Source organism: Peromyscus californicus, unplaced genomic scaffold (assembly GCF_007827085.1).
Source record: "Peromyscus californicus insignis strain IS unplaced genomic scaffold, ASM782708v3 Scaffold_17__1_contigs__length_78620276, whole genome shotgun sequence".
Taxonomy (NCBI): Eukaryota; Metazoa; Chordata; class Mammalia; order Rodentia; family Cricetidae; genus Peromyscus; species Peromyscus californicus.
In genome coordinates, this window is record NW_026294469.1 from 10,204,034 (window position 1) to 10,220,923 (window position 16,890).

Sequence of the window (16,890 nt, forward strand, 5' to 3'; positions counted from 1 at the left end):
AGCAGCCAGTCAACCTCACAGCACAGGGGGGAGGAGACGCCTGTACCCTTCACTGAGAGTCCTTCCAGTAGTAAGCTACCTCATCGATGCTCCACACTGAGATAATCAAAGCAATGGGCTTTCAGTTTAGGGAGGAAACAACTCCACTTGAGATAACGAACGGGTCAGAATGTAGAGAAGTTGGAGATGAAGTTCCATATGCATTATTCTGAGGGGTTGGGTGAACTTGTCACTCAGGTTACAGTCTTTAATCTCTCTGTCATCAGTAAGTTTCATTGGGAGAATGGTCAACTAATGGCCACTGGAAAAATTTCTTCTACATAATCTATAAAGCATATCCCCCCATCTAGTCATTTCTGGACTCTTATTGCATACCTTTAAATAGTTCCTAATACAAAACACATTTACTAATTCCCTCATTGCCCATTAATCAAAAGAAATGTAACATCAGACAGAATGTAGTTCAGATTGTAGTTCTGCTCAGTGTGTAATTATATCAAGTTGAACCTTTTATAGCCCAAGGCAAAGAATGACACATGAGTCAGGTTGGTTCCTTAGCACCTCTTTTGTCTTCTAGAAACAGACTCCTTCTTCCCAATGGAGGAGCCTTCTTGTTGAACGTGGTTCATGACAAAAGAGCACATTCTGCTCTATAATGGAAACTGTCTGAGCCAGTCCCCCACTGAAAGTACATTTATCCATATCAGAAAGCTGAGCTACTAGCCTTTAGTTAGACTTTGTTTCCCACTTTTATTCCTTTATCTAGTTATCAGGCACAATCAGAGAGTAACACATGTGGAAGAAAGGCAAAAAAGAAAGCGAGAACAGTGGAGGGAGACCAGCTGTGAATCTGTCTGGAGAACTGAAAATGTTCCAGCAACCAGAAATGGTGTCTGACAAGCTAAACCAAACTCCTACAACTGTACTGAGTTTTATGTCCAAATACAATTGAACCTCTTTGTTTCATTTCAGGATTGCCTAACCAAAGCTGAGATAAAGGGTTGAGCAAGCATTCCAACATACAGTGCACACTATTGTCCTTTGACTTTCCAACAGCCTCTAAGAAGAGAATGCAAGAAGAAAAGAGCAGGTGAGCATCAGAAGACAGACAGTTCCTTACTATAGAGCCATGCTTATCAATAAAGCACCTACATCAAAAACATCATATTCCTCACGGTCCACAGGCCGAGTACAATACAGATTCCCAGTGTCTCTCTCTATGAAAAACAAATTCAGTGGTTCTTGGTCTACTCCACGCCCACTTATTGAGTATAAGATGGTGTAGTTCTGAGCTGCATCAGACTGAACCTGAAAGGAAAATACACAGAGGTAAGCACTTAGAATTAAATTTAAATGCTAATTTGTGATATATACATATATATAGGGTTTTTTTAATATTTTTATCTTAATGACAACATTTCAATAGAAAAGAACAATATAACTAATAGTTGGTAAGGGTAAGGCCATGGTACATGTATGGAAATCAGAGGATAACATGCAGGAATGAGGTCTCTCCTTTCACCATGTGGGTCCCAGCGATAACACTCAGGTGTCAGGCTTGGTGGCAAGCCCCTTTACCATTGAGCCATTTTGCAGACCCTTGCCTACCATTTTATTTACAGCTGAGCCAAAAGATGCTGGGAAGAAACTCCATCTAAATTGCAGTTAGGTATGGCTACATGAGGGCAAGTCAATGGGATACACAAAAATAATATGAACAATAAAATATAATATAATAATAAAATGTACTAATATAAATAATAGTATAAATAATTATGACATAATAGATTGTGTAAACAAAATAATAAAGATCTGTGAAGATTTGGGGTCTAGAAAGTGAAGAATGCAGTCTCAACTTTGAACACAAGGATAAGCCATTTTGTCCATGCAAAGGTGACCAAGCTAAGTTTGTGTCCCAACATATGTGGGACTGAGGCAGGAGGATTATAAGATTGAGGCCAGCCTGAACTACATATTGAGACCTCATCTCACTTTTACCCCTTCCAAGAAGAAAAGAAAACAGGAGCCTTTAGCCCTTGGTGCTGTCTTCATACTCTAGAACTGCTTCACTGGAGAACACTTTCACAGGAGAGGAATGAGCATCTCCCTTGCCTAAGCTGGTGCTTTCTGAAATTTCAGTAAAATTAGCTATACTGTGGACCAGTGCTCAATTTCTTTCTGTCTCCAATGCATATAGCAGTGTCTACAATAACGTTTAATAGATATCGATACCCAACCATCTCCTAAAGAAATGAATAAATGATTAAAGGCACACAAAGGCTGTAGGTTGTCTTACACCATTAGTACATTAGTCATTTTCTTATTTTATTCATTTGTATTGTATTTCATGGACAACTTTGGTCATATCTGCATATTTTTTAATGTTTAGCTATTTGTTAAATCAGAGTCAAAAAGACTTTCCACTCAGCAGGACCACAATCAGAAAGAAAGACTACCTACCTGTTGAAGAAACAATGGGAAGGGACCCAGGGAATTCTCTTGCATAGAACAAGGAATGGGTGCCCATCTTCTCTTGGCTCTCCGGAGGACAGTATCCTTCGTGTGTCTTTTCTTCAGGACCTGAATTTACAGGAGAAAATAAGTATCAGAAGCATCACAGCCAGGCAAACCACAGAAAGGAAATGCATGTCCCTTACGGCTCCATCTACATGTGTTGTTCCATATAATAGCCACTGGCCACCAGTAGGCATGGGATGGTTTGTGTTAATTAATTTAAATGGGGAACTCTATCCTTTCGTTGCACTAGTTGAATGTTAAGCACCCAGCAGCCATTAACATCGGGTTACTGTACCAGACACTAGAGATTAGAGAACATTCTAGAACATTTCTATAACTGCAAAATGTTCCACCAGATGCTTTAGAAATAATAATTTTATTTCATGTAGCAAAAGGAGACACTTAGTTTCATGGTCATTTTTAACAACTAATAATTTTATTAAATATTCAGTAAAGTGCTAAGCAGTCATTTAATTAGCCTTACCACTCATTCATTAGCATAGATTAGGTATAGGTCAATTGAAATCTTACATCATTTTGTGACTACATTCACAAGGCTGTTTCTCATGAGTAAGTGTGGGCACTAATAAGGAATCCTAAAGGCTGTGATGAAAGAGGTCCCAAACTGATCCCAGAATACAACTGACATTAGGTAGAAATCAGAGCTAGACAAAAGCTTCCCAGAAGAGGGATATTTTAGTTAACACCAGAAAACCCAAAGCCAGGATTCAACTGGTGTTGAGAAAGAGTTAGAAACAAAAGACAAAGGAAGAGAATGGAGGAAGAAGGGAAGAAAAATAATAGGAACAAAACAGGACAGGAGAGGGGGAAGGGAAAAGAAATGAGGAGGGGAGGGGTGGCAGGGAGGGGAAGGGACAGCAGGGGAGAGAAAAGACGCTATTGCTCCATTGGTCTTCTTTGCCATTTTTAAGGAATTTTACTGAAAAAAGTCCCATGCTTGAGAATGTCCAGTGTACTCTGCATACCTTTTTCTGGTGCTCCAGGATTACTTGGATCTCTTTCTGTGTCTGTGTCTTTGAGTCAGAAAGCTGAATGGTAAACGATCTTTTCTCACCAGACAACACAAGAGCTCTGGCTGGATAAACTGACCCATCATCTAGAACTCTGAAATCAGGATCACTTGGCCTGATGCCATCAGCGGAGCTGAGACACTCTTTCACATTAACTGCCCGCAAAAATTTTCCAGTTGTAGGGTGGAGATACATGCATAAAAGAAACGCATATGTTAAAATAATGTACATGACCATGAAAACCAAGCACTTTGCATTTGTAGAATGCTTTAATAGCCCTCTTTCATTCTTAAAAAAAAAATTCATTTTAATTAAAAATGACGGTTCTTGGCTATATGTTTCTATTGAATAAGATGTTTTAAACATGAACATGCTTCTAGGAGGCTTATGAAAATGATCTCCCACTAAAGGGGTGTGCACATGACTCTAACGACAGAGGTGAGCCACACACCCTCAGGTGCACCTGAATAAACAGTTGGAATTTCCCTCAACAACACACTGAGGGTGTCTTCAGATGCACCTGCCTGTAGTCAGAAGATACACACAGAAGCACAAAGAACAGGCACATACAAGCTGACTGTCAAGTAAGACGAACTGGTCCCTGAGTTCTTCCCATAGCACTTTTTTTGTACAATCCAACCCCACAGACACAGCTTTCCATGGCCCTCTATGGGAACACCACATGGCATCTTCCCTATCTGGGAATTTTGCCTCCTAATAAAAGATAATGATATTTAAGTATCAAAACACAACTGTTTCCCATCCATTCTTCATCTGCTTTTACAGAAACCAAACTGACAATGCCCAATTACCTCACCTAAGAGTCCTTTACTTCATGTGTATCTTTGCTTTAACCTGAATCTGTCATGGGTGGTTTTAACAAAATGATAGATGTTTCACCAAAAGGCAGTGAATGTTTTATGAGCTAACAGTATACATCTCTCATCTTTATATATATTAGCTGAATGATTCCTTCTGGTTTATTCTCCCAGAGGAACAACCTGTCTCTCTTTACATCTTTCTTTTCTTCTTTCCCACAGTAGGAAAAGTGATATTCATTTGATTAAATTAGTTGAGATAGTTTAGTCAGAAATTGAACACTTCATTGAAAAGGCCATTTTCATATTTCTTGGACAAGTATTTCTATTTAAAAAAATCAAAAATAATAGCAGTTTCCTCTAATTTATCTAAACCCACATTCAAAACAAAAAAACAAAACAAACAAAAAACACCTGGGCAAAACTTTCTAGCTTCTGGGAGAAACTGAAATTCATTCAGCTTCTCAGGTTTCCAGCTTAAAACGGCTGACTTTGTGCAGTTCAGAGGAGAATGGTACACTTTGTTATGCTTCTCAATAAAGGGGTAACACTGATCACAACACTGTTCCATCCATGCCTGTCAAGATGGCCTAGTGAGGAGATAAAGGTGTTTGCTGCCAAGTCTGACACCCTGAGTTTGATCCCTGATGCTCACAGAGTAGAAGAACAGAACAACCCCCCCCAAAAAAGTTGTCCTCTGATCTACACACACACACACACACACACACACACACACACACACACACACACACACACACACACACACACCCATACACACACACCATAGCACATATGCACAAACACACAAACACAAAATAAATAAATAAAATCTAAGTTTAAAATAAAGGGATACATTGCAGTGTTTCTCTTCAATATTCATCTATACTTACACAATTCTTGGACCCCAGAATATTGAGAGTGTGATATTTTAACCTGTTTAAAGATTAATGACTACAAAATCATGTATTGGAAAACTTGCAATAGAATTAACCACCAAATCCAACAGAAATAAGGGCAAAAATGTATATTTGAAATGATACTGAATTGTCTCCATTTCTAAGTCAATGTAGACTTCCTCCAGAGGGCAACGATGACACACTATGCTCCTGGCAGACTAAGGACACTACATGTCTGTTTCAAATCAGCTGTTCAGAAAGTCCTCACCTCTTCCGATTATCTGGTCCACTTTTAGTGTCGAAGGGACATTTAATGTCACCTTTTTACAGGCTTCACCAGCAAAACTGAAGACCTAGAAAATTTAAAATATCACATTAATTCATCAGAGAATAAGAAACAAACTACATGGTCATCTCAGTAAATGAAGAACAAGCGACTGACAAGCTCTTCCTGACATTTACGGTAATGGACTCACCATTCTAGTGACATACAGGAACTTATTTAACAGTGTCTATGTTAAACTGATGACTAAGTTCATGCTTAAGTGAGAATGACTAAATATTTTCCTCTGTTATTGGAAATAAGACAATCATGCCTACTCCATTACTTCTATGTGATATTATATTAGTGCTTCTAGCCAGGGCACTTACTAAAAAAGAAATTTTGATTTCAATATACAAATGGACTGGGAAGGAAGAAATAAAACTTTCTAGTCAAAGATAGTATATATATATACTCAAAGAATATATATATATATATATATATTCTCTTCTTTTGAAGAAATTGGCCATTTATCCAGATGTGGTGGCACACACCTTTAATCCCAGCACTCAGGAGGCAGTGACAGGTGGCTCTCTGAGTTGAAGGCCAGCCTGATCTACAGAGCAAGTTACAGATTAACCAAGGCTACACAGACAAACACTTTCGCAAAACAAACAAAAACAGACTGAAAAGAAAGAAAGGAAGAAAGAAAGAAAGAAAAAAGAAAGAAAGAAAGAAGAAAGAAATATATATATATATTCATACATACACACATATGCAAGGGTTTTACCATATTTGGGCAGTGATAAAACAAATAAACGAATTTAAACAGACTAAGAAATAAGATGAACATACAAAGTGAATTGCTTGGGCCACCAAGACACCTCAGTGAGTAAAAGTGTCTGCCACCAAGCCTGGCGATCTGAGTACAATACCCAGAACCCACACGGTGGGAGGAGAGAACTGACACCCACCAGCATTTCCTTTTATCTTTGCAATACCATGGTGCATGTATGCACGTACGCACACAAGCACACACACACACACATCAAATAAATAAATACTGTAAATAGTATTTTTTTTCCTGTAAACTAGCAAAAAAAAAAAATCCTAAAACAGTTCCATTTAGGGTAAAATACTTTGGAATACATTTGTCAAAGAAGTACAAGATCCTGCCCTGAAAACAATAAAAAATGGTAAGAGAAGTTGTAAAAAAACCAAATAAGTGAAAATTTTACCTATCGTTATGAATCAGAGAAAATATTCTACAAATACAATCTCCTCTGAATCTCAAATCTCTTCTTTTGAAGAAATTGGCCATTTATCCAGATGTGGTGGCACACACCTTTAATCCCAGCACTCAGGAGGCAGTGACAGGTGGCTCTCTGAGTTGAAGGCCAGCCTGATCTACAGAGCAAGTTACAGATTAACCAAGGCTACACAGACAAACACTTTCGCAAAACAAACAAAAACAGACTGAAAAGAAAGAAAGGAAGAAAGAAAGAAAGAAAAAAGAAAGAAAGAAAGAAGAAAGAAAGAAAGAAAGAAAGAAAGAAAGAAAGAAAGAAAGAAAGAAAGAAAGAAAGAAAGAAAGAAAGAAAATAAATCCTTAAGGAAATGCAAAAGACCCCCCTCCCCACACACAAGAAAAAGAATGATGTTGGAGCACTGGCATTATTCAGTTTTGAAACAGCTCTAAGCTACACTAACCAAAGCCAAATGCTGCTAACAAAGATAAATGTGTGAACAAATGGAAGAGAGCTGACATCCTAGCAATAAACCTCACTTCTGGTCGTACAGTAGCCTCTGGAAAGTTACAGGGTCAGAGAGCTTCTTACCAAATGCAGCTGGGATGACAAAAGTGGGAATGAGCCCCTAAGTCATGCCAGGTACAGAAATTAACAGAGTGATTAAGATCAAGGATAAGGATGAAAACTATTTAGAACAGTGGTTCTCGGCCTTCCTAATGTTGTGACCCTTGAATACAGTTCCTCGTGTTGTGAGGACCCCTAGCCATAAAATTATTTTGTTGCTACTTCATAACTGTAATTTTGCTTCTGTTATGAAGCATATTGTAAATATCTGATATGCAGGATATCTGATATATAGCCCCCCAGAAGCGTCACAACTCATAGTTTGAGAATGTCTGATTTAGAAGAAAATTTCACAATCCATGTTGAGCAATGGTTTCTTGGCTGCAATATCAAAGCATGAGCACCAGATGAACAGGACTTGTTTGATATTTAAAACCTGTGTGCTTCAAACAATATAATAAAGAAGTTAAAATGAAAACCATAGAATGGGAGACAATATTTTTAAATGAAAGGACAATTAGTGACATATCTGTAGTATATAAAGATACTTTGTAACTCCAAAAATGGATGGTAAGTGATGAAAAAATAGGCAAAGAATTTGAATAGAGGTGTTCAAAGATGTTCAATGATGGTTAAGAAAATGAAAAATGCCCAACAGCATGGGGCACTAGGGAAATGCAAATCTAAACCATGAGATGCCTGCTAAATGAACTAACATAAACAAGACAGAAATTGCCAAGATGCTGCTAAAAATACAGAAAAACTAAAACCCTCCTGTATTGTCCATGGAAATGGAAGGTGATATAGACAGATGGACATAGTTGCAGTTTCTAAGAGAATTAAACAGCAAATATAGAATCCAGAAATTATATGCTGTTTAAAATCTGTGTCCACACCAACTTCTACATGCATAGTCATAACAGCACTGTTGATAAGGACTAAGAAGTGCAAACACATCTACCAGCTAGTGAATAGATCAACAGAATGTGGTCTAGCATGCAATAGGATACTATCCTGCTATTTAAAAACATCAGACTATTGATCCATGCTAAAACATGGCTAAACCTGTCAACATTATACCCATTAGACATAGACACAATAGAGGTGGTGTTGATATACATATATTCATTCTAAGCAGTGTCCCAGCAGGCACTATGTGGAGACAGAGGACAGTGTTGGTTGACTACATGGGGGGAGGGGAGGAAAAGAAGCAACTAGAAATGGGCTCAAGGCTCCTTGGGAAAGCTGTGGAAATGCTCCAAAGTTAGACCATGGAGATCACTGTGCACTCTAAATTTGCTGAAAGTCACTGAATTGTGTGCTTCAAAGAATGTAATTTTGTTTCAGACAGACATCAACAAGTCTGTTTGAAACAAAACAAGGTATATCATTGACAAAAACATGATTTTTTTATATATCCATCTCTACCTCTTTCAGATCTACAAGTTAATATATGAAATCTCAGGAAAATATTTTAATAACCATGAGGAAGGATTTCAGCTCTGATGTAATCAAATACACTAGGATTTAAGCAGTTAACTCATGCTAACTTAACAGCATGTATAGACATAAAATATCAAGAGCCCTACTCTAATATTGACATATCTTAACATTAATTGAAACTTTTAATATAATCTTATCATTCCTCTATATTTATGGTTATTTATATTGTTTTTATTTTTTCATTCTAAGATAATAAACTGAGCATCCCTTGCAGGTGCAAGGCATTAAAATATATAATATATATTGCCATACAAATCTCTGTACTGCACTCAGGAGAGGTGGTGAGGACAAGGGAGAGCTGGCAGGCTGACCAACCCTGCAACTACCCAGGCCCAGAACCAAGGTTATGTATTGGCCCACCCCAACTTTTACCCCAACTGTCGTCTGCTAGAGCACATAAAGGGACTGGTCCTGCAGACCCAAAGCCACAGGATCTCCGTGACACAGGGCAACAGCAGACTGACCAAGAGGAGTCCCAGTGAGGGCCCAGCATGAATAGTGTAGCAGAAACCAGACCAATGACTCTTTGCAATGAACACTTGCAAGTAAAGATATATAGATAAAAAGTTTTACTGCATGATTTACTGTGTCACACTATAGCATCTATGACAAGATTGATTTTTCCTTCTTTTTTTTCTCTTTTTATTCTTCTTTTTTTCTTTCTTTTCTTCTCTTAAATTTTATTTTAGTTTAGTGGGGAGGTTGCAAGGACAGAGGGTGGAAATGAAGGCACAGAGAAATGAATGGGATGGAGTTACATGATGTGAAAAACACAGAGAATAAATAAAAAGAAAGTGAAAAAATAACAACAAATCACTGTGCTGTTATGAATGCTCTGTCTCACTGGTTATTGATAAATTGTCTTCCAAGTCTTACTCTTCATGGAGCTGGAACACAGATGTGCATTTCTCATACTGCCTTGAAATTAGTTTGATTCCTTTTTAACATATTAATCTGATGACTGTCTCATTTGCATTTTTCAATTTCTTTTGAGATAGCATTTTTTTCACCTTATGTGACATTTACCTTCTACTATGGCACTGAATTCTCCCTCTTTTCACTTCACCTGTGTTCACTGAATAGCCCTGGCTGTCCTGGAATTCACTATATTGACCAGGTTGTCTGCAAACTCACAGAAATCCACCTGCTTCCTCCTCTGTAATGCTGGAACTAAAGCCATGTGCTACTACACTCAGATTAGTTTATTTTTTTAATTAAAGGGTTTTTTATTTGCAAGATTCCTATTTTCACAATTTGTGGCATTTTTGTATACATGGTTATGATTTTAAAGTAAACAATTTTGTTATTTCTTTTCCAATTTTAGTCAACTGTATTAATAATTCCTTCTGGTTTGGGTTTAATATGACTTAACTCCTAACATAAGCATATATCCAATATTTTCTTCTAAAATTGTAAAACCATTTCTAACTTTAAGTCTTTTGCCCATGTGATATATATCTTTATCTCCTGCTGCAGAGATCACCACTGACAGCCCCTCACAATGACTCTCCCTGTCTCAGCTCATAGTGTTACATCCCGGATATGCCTCATACATACTTACCCCACATGCATGCTTCCGGGTTTTCTTCATGGTTCTATCTATGCACATCTCTCTCTCCACCAGGGCTTTATTGTTTTACTCAATTCAGCTGTATATCAAATCTTTCTGTCTATGATGGTAACCACAGGATCTATATCACTTCCCTTTAAAGAAAGCTCTTTCGGCCTCCAAGTCCCTCAAGAAACTTTATCATCTTGTGACATAAACTTTCAGTGAATCTTCACTTACATTTTAAAAAGAATGTGGCATGGCAGGGCCCCTAAGCATGGTGAACACAAGCTTCCAATCATTTGTAAATTGTACTATGCCGTTTGAAGAGGCATTCTGAGTCTGCTATGAAGCTCTTTCAGCATCTGTTAGGCTGTTTTTGCTTATTTATTTTTGCTCTGAGATTGTTTTTGTAGCTCCAGTTAGCCTTGAATCCACTTTGTAGCTGAGGATGGTCCTCCCTCTGTCTCCTGAGTCCTGGGATTTCAGGTTTGTACCACCACACTCAGCTTACTAGGCTGCTTTTAAATACATAATGACAGTGCTACCATGAATCGGATTCCGCTTTTATCTATATTATTGTTATTGTTATTATTATCTGTCTGTTGACAGTCTATAGGAATAATTTTGAAATTATTTTAAATTGACCTTATTTGGAAGGAATTTGCTGACTTTTGTTAGTTATAGTAGTTTGGCTGCCTGATCTTCTTTCCACAAAGCTGGTCCTGATCTCAAACAATGTCCATTGGAATTATATCCTTTTACTCTTCCCTACACCTCTTCCATATTCCCTTTATATATACTTACGTGTTTATTTGGACTTCCAGTAAAACATGCAAAAGAAAAAGCTACAATGATCAAAATGTCTTTGTTTCTAAACTTAAAGAGAATGTTTACCATTTCACCATTATTTATGTGTCTCTATTTTTTCACTACATTCAATCACTCATTCTTTTTTAATTTTTTAAAATCAATTATATAATTTGTGTGTGTGAGAGAGAGACAGACAGAGAGAGAGAGAGAGAGAGAGAGAGAGAGAGAGAGAGAGAGAGAGAGAGAGAGAGAGAGGAGAGAGGGAGAGTTGTATATGTGTATGTGTGTGCATGTGCATCAGTGCACCTAAGTGGAAATTCCCATGGAAGCCAGAAGAGGTCATCAGATCCTTTGGAGCTGCAGTTAAAGGCAGTTGTGAGCTGCCTTAAGTGGGTGCTGTAAACCAAGTTTGGATCCTCTGCAAGAGCCATATGTGCTCTAAATCTTTAAGCTGTCTCTCCAGCCCCACTTCATTTTTGTTAAGCATATTTCATTGAATTAAGAAAGCCCATTCCCATATAACTAATTTGCCAAAAATATCTTTGAGTAATAATTTTAAGTGGTCTGTTTATTTTGAAATGACCACAGTTTTGCTTTATCAACATATCATTAGCATGTCAAAACACAAATAATAGATTTTTCCCTTTCCTGGGGCAACCCTTCTTAGGACATAACTTTTAGATACACCATGGGTTTCGCTGGCTGCTATGTATTTCATTATTTCCCATACAGGATGTCCATGGTGACATGAGACTACTTATTAACTTCACACGGTCCTCAGAAAGTGAGCTAAGAAGAGTCCACTCACTTCTGTTCTCAGAACTCTGTTCTGTGTCCATTCCATATAACTGAGTTATTTACATCTTACTGGTCTGCTGAATGTGAAGGAGAAGAGGACATTTGTGCCTGAGTTCAGTCTCCAGAACATATATGGTGGAAGGGAAGTACTAAAGTCTCCATTTTGTTCTATGACCTCCACATATAAGTGTAAGTTCTACTCCTGGAACTCACATGGTGGAAGAAGAGAATTAATCCCCACAAGTTGTCCTCTGACCTCCATACATGTACTATTGTATGGCCTCCCCCCAAAATAAATAAATAAATGTAATACATTTAAAAATACAATATACAAGAAACTGTGTTTCTAAAAAAATTAAAGAATTGATTGACAACTTGAATTTAAAGAAACCCTTTAAAAGGAGAACTCTCAAGAGTAACTTCAAATATCTGATTTGGAAAAAAAATGTTAAAATAGCTTTGAAATGTATCAAATTTTGTTTTATTTTACAGTACTCTATAATTTTTTCTAGTGATGTGTTTGAAAAAGAGAAATACCATTAAATTCTGATGCAAAGATCTAATGCCAAATGGAGAGTGAAAGACTGAAGCAACTATCTGCAGCTGCTTCATTTTGAGTAGTTCAGTTTTATGACTTCAACACAGAAAAGAGACTTGCTTAGTACACCTTTCTCCACCAAAGGCAAATGCAGCTACAGAATGGGTTGGGTGTGGCTCAGAAGCAGAGCCTGTGCCCAGCAAGAGCACAGCCCTGGATTCAGTAGCCAGAGATACAGAAGAATGGCAGTTGATGCCATGGATACCCTACCTGAGGTACAAAGGATACCCTGACCGAGCAGAGTGATTGACACTAGAATTTAATCCTTTCCTTTCTCCTGTGGACACTTAGATCTACTACATGGAAACACTAGCATTCATTCCTTACCACCTCTGGCATAAATGCTAAGACCTACCACTCTGTAGTCACAGTGGTTTGATGATTCTAATAAATTTCCTCCTAACCAAACTTGATGTAAGATGGGAATTCTGGTTCAATGGGACGTGTGACTAACCACAGGTCTCCAGAGATGCCTTATATGGAAGGTACCGGGCATGGGGACTACAAGAGGGTCAAAAATGTACACAGCTTTACATTTATTCCAGAGCTTCAAGAGCTAGTCATCTCAATATAACAATCAATAACCTCTTTTAAAAAGCAGCCAATTACCAAGTGTGAGGTCTGGAGTTCACTGAGAGTGGGAGAGAGATTGCATCAGTCTAAACATATATTAAAACTCTGATTTTCTTTTGTTTCTTTTATTGGGGTATAGGATCTTACTATGAAGTCTCACAGGCTTAAAGCTTGCTATATAGACCAGGCTATGTAGACCAGTGATCTTCCTGACTCTGTCTATGGGGTCCTGTGATTAAAGGCACAGGTCACTGTGCTTGACTTACATTCTGACTTTCATACAATGAGGTTTAAAAAAAGCTTCTCCCCCCCTTAATTATTTTATTTGTCCCAATCCTCTTTCACTAATAAGAGTCAATGTAAATTTCTATATTCCATTTTATTTTAAGTATGTCGAATGTTCTCAAGAGCAAAAGTTTTCCTGGTAAGGAGGTCCCTTGTTAATTAACAATATACAACCTGAAAAGATGGAAGCCATGTTTGTCAACACCAATTGCACTTATGTTTATACACTCTAGAGAGGGAAAGTAGAGAGTGGAGAGGGGAGTCTTGAAAGAGGAGCCCTTAAGGAAAATGGTAGACTCTCTCCAAATACATAGCACTTATAAATTATAAAAGCTAATGGGGCTTTGATGACAGATTTGGTGCAGAGAACAGCATTAAACATGAAGGTTAATGATCCCATTATCTGTGACCTGCAGAAAATGGCTGATCTGGTGTGAGTTCCATCACGCCCCGTAATTTGTTGTCACATTAAAAGGGGAAAACACTAAAAATAATGCTTAAGAGTTTTCATTAATAGTGAGGTGGCTATTTTTCTCTTATTTTATTTTTCTAATTTGTCTCCTCTCCTCAGCTATAAGTCTATGGCTGTTCAGAGTGACGGCGGGAACAAGATGCAGAAACTTGCCAAGTGGAAAGATTCTTCCACCTGCCCATAGCTGAGGAGGTGAGGTGTTGACCATGTTAGGAGTCTTTGACATGTACTAAAGACTTGCTTTGAAAAGCCCTCCTCAAAAAGGTCACTGTTTTTACAGTTCCGTGATTAATCTCCACATAATTAATGGTGTTTCTAAAATGGCTCCATTAATGTTATGCTCAAAGGCTCTTGGAGAAAAAAACATGCAGTCATGAAATTTAACACATTTATTTATAAACTAGGGACTACTGATGAGAGAAACTCCCAATCTGTATACATGCTCCAATCTCTGAGTCCGCTGTTTAACCTACATGCTGTGCAACTCCTTTTTAAACAACCCTGAAGGAACATGCCATAGCAAAGAGTTGATTCACCTGTTTAGAACTGCATGCACCTCTGGCCTCGCCCCACCAGGACCCTGATCCACAGTTCCCTGTCTTATAGAGCTTTATCTTCTGCGCCCTCCCCTCCAGCTAGTACCCTTAATCCTCAGAACGAAACACTTGAAGTCTCTTCTCCTTATTTCCTAATTCCTCTCTTGGTGAAAATGTCAAACGCCTTGAGAACTTGTTTGAAGGTTCTAGCAAAAAAAAAAAGAAAGAAAGAAAGAAAGAAAAAAGAAAAGAAAATGCGCCAAAGTCATGTTTTTAAACAAAAATGTTGGAAACTCGTCTGAACACATCTGTTCCGGGAGAGCACAGCATTCGAGGGGACCTCATTTACAGTCACTTCCAACCCCAACTCTTACTGTTGCAGGGCCAACTGGCCGGCTTAACTGCAATTTTTCTGCTCCCTCATGTATTTCAGATCATGAATACCAGTTTGATACCTGTAACTCCCTGATTTAAAGAGGGGATGAAACTTGGGCCTACCTGCCAACAACTTGGAACCAGGGCTAGTCAAGAACCAGATAAGGTGATATATGTCGGCAAAGCCAGCACAGAGAAGGTGGAGGCAAAAGGATCAGGAGGTAAAGGCTATCCTTCACTACATAGCTAGCTCAAGGTCAGCCTGAGCTACAATAAAAAAGCAAACAAATAAACAAGGTCCACATAACACAGTGGACCAGCTCCCTAATCAGATGGGCTCCTCTGGCCTCCTGAACCTCTTTCCTGTCTTTGGAACATCGAAGTGGTCACATCTTGGACTAGCCTTGGGCAGGTCTGAAGTTTTTACAGGCTACCATGCGGTCAGAATTCTTAATTTTTCCTTTCAAGTCTTCCTGGTTCTCAGAAAACAGTCATTAACCTCTTTTCCAGGCAGAACACGAGCTCAACCCTGGGATTTGGGAACACAGGAGATCCCAAGATAAGCTCTGCATAAGTGCCTCTCCAGAGCCAGACTAAAGACACCAATCGCGTCTTGCCCTCAGCCTATCTGTCCTGTGACCCTAGTCCGATTGTCACCCCATGGAACTCCAGGGCAACCCTTCAGCAGCCTTTCCACACCTGGATACCTCTGGCACGCAGAGCACAGGTGAACAAGCAGCCATGGGGGTGGCAGCTCGGGCGAGCCTTTGGAGTAATCTTTTCGGAAATGGATAGCTGAGAACCGCAGCTTCTCAGAGGCAACCCCAAGATAACATCCAGGGACACAACTTTGGCCCTCCACTAAGGTGAGACTCAATAAATATCTTCGGCAAGAAGTTCCTGGAGTCCTACCACATCTGCCTTTTGTTAGGTCAAGAATTCTAAATAACACCACCCCCACCCCCAACTGTCCTCCTCCCTTTCCACTCAAGGCTCCCTAGTTCCAATCACCACCCCAATTTAGGAGCTGCCAGCAGGGAGCAAACAGCACCCACTGCCCACCCAGGACGAAGACACCAGCACAGAGAAGCCAGAGGACGAGTCCTAAGTCAGACATCGCCTATGGCAGCCCAGGACAAAAAAGGTCTCAAGAGGTCTCATGATAACTTTTCGCCTGTCACCTCTCCAGACCAAACTTGAACCAGACAAGAAATGATCGCCGGCGACACCCAACCCATCACTTGTTGGCCTATTGCGCCCCTGCGGCGACCACAGCAGATCCATCCTTTTCCCTTCCCCGTCTGGAACCCCATCCGACTATACTCGGGGTAACTTACCCAGAGGGTCAGCAGCAGCTGTGTGCAGAAAGCTCCGCACCGGGGGCTCCGGAGCCCAGCGACTGCCATTGCTCCGTGCACCTTGGGAGGACGCAGGCGGGCGCCTAGCAGGGACTCTGAGAGCCAGGGCGCGGGGAGGGTTTTCGCACCAGCTTGTCTAGAAGTCGTTCTGGCCTCTCTCAAGCTTCTTTGCCCAGGAGCGTGTTCTCGTCTGAAACTGGATTGGACCATGGAGACGCTGGGTGGCCCCTCCTAGTTATTTCTCAAGTTCTATCACCTCCGGGGCTGCCTTGGAGCTGCCCGAGCCTGCCCTGCACTCCCTGCAGCCGCCAGGGAGCTCACTCCCCGAGAAAGCGGTCCCGGGTCCACCCTCTGCCCGCTCTCCCACGCCCCTCACCTGCCCCGAGGGGTTGCCGCCCAGCCCTCCCCGCGTCCCCTTCGCTGACACCGCTCTGAGCATCCCCACTACCAAACCGGGACCCGCCTGCTCTGACTATCTTCTGGGTGCCAGGAACACACACCTGATTCGGATCATGGGTTCCTCCCATCCAGGCCGCTGTGTGCAAAATCTAGGCAACCTCTTCACACGTTGAAACAGAACCCAGGCAGTCTCTCCAAACCTCATTAACATGATAAAATTAACCACTGAAGGAAAATTGTCCCGAATGCCACGCCACGGATTATCTGTGCCAGATATTAAAACTAGAGAAAAG

General features: G+C 39.9%; 1 protein-coding gene across 2 annotated transcripts in view; it reads right to left on the bottom strand.

Annotated features, from left to right (window-relative positions):
* LOC128112403 (desmocollin-3) overlaps positions 1-16,534 on the bottom strand; it is a 41,368-nt gene extending 24,834 nt beyond the window's left edge. For both annotated transcript variants that reach the window (XM_052741417.1, XM_052741418.1), the window contains exons 1-5: positions 16,178-16,534; positions 5,531-5,615; positions 3,504-3,703; positions 2,461-2,580; positions 1,153-1,308 (exon numbers count right to left, since the gene is read on the bottom strand). In XM_052741417.1, coding sequence (XP_052597377.1) covers positions 1,153-1,308; positions 2,461-2,580; positions 3,504-3,703; positions 5,531-5,615; positions 16,178-16,408 — 792 coding nt within the window. In that variant the 5' untranslated portion in view covers positions 16,409-16,534. The remainder of the gene's footprint in view (positions 1-1,152; positions 1,309-2,460; positions 2,581-3,503; positions 3,704-5,530; positions 5,616-16,177) is intronic.
* Between the last annotated feature and the right edge of the window lie 356 nt (positions 16,535-16,890).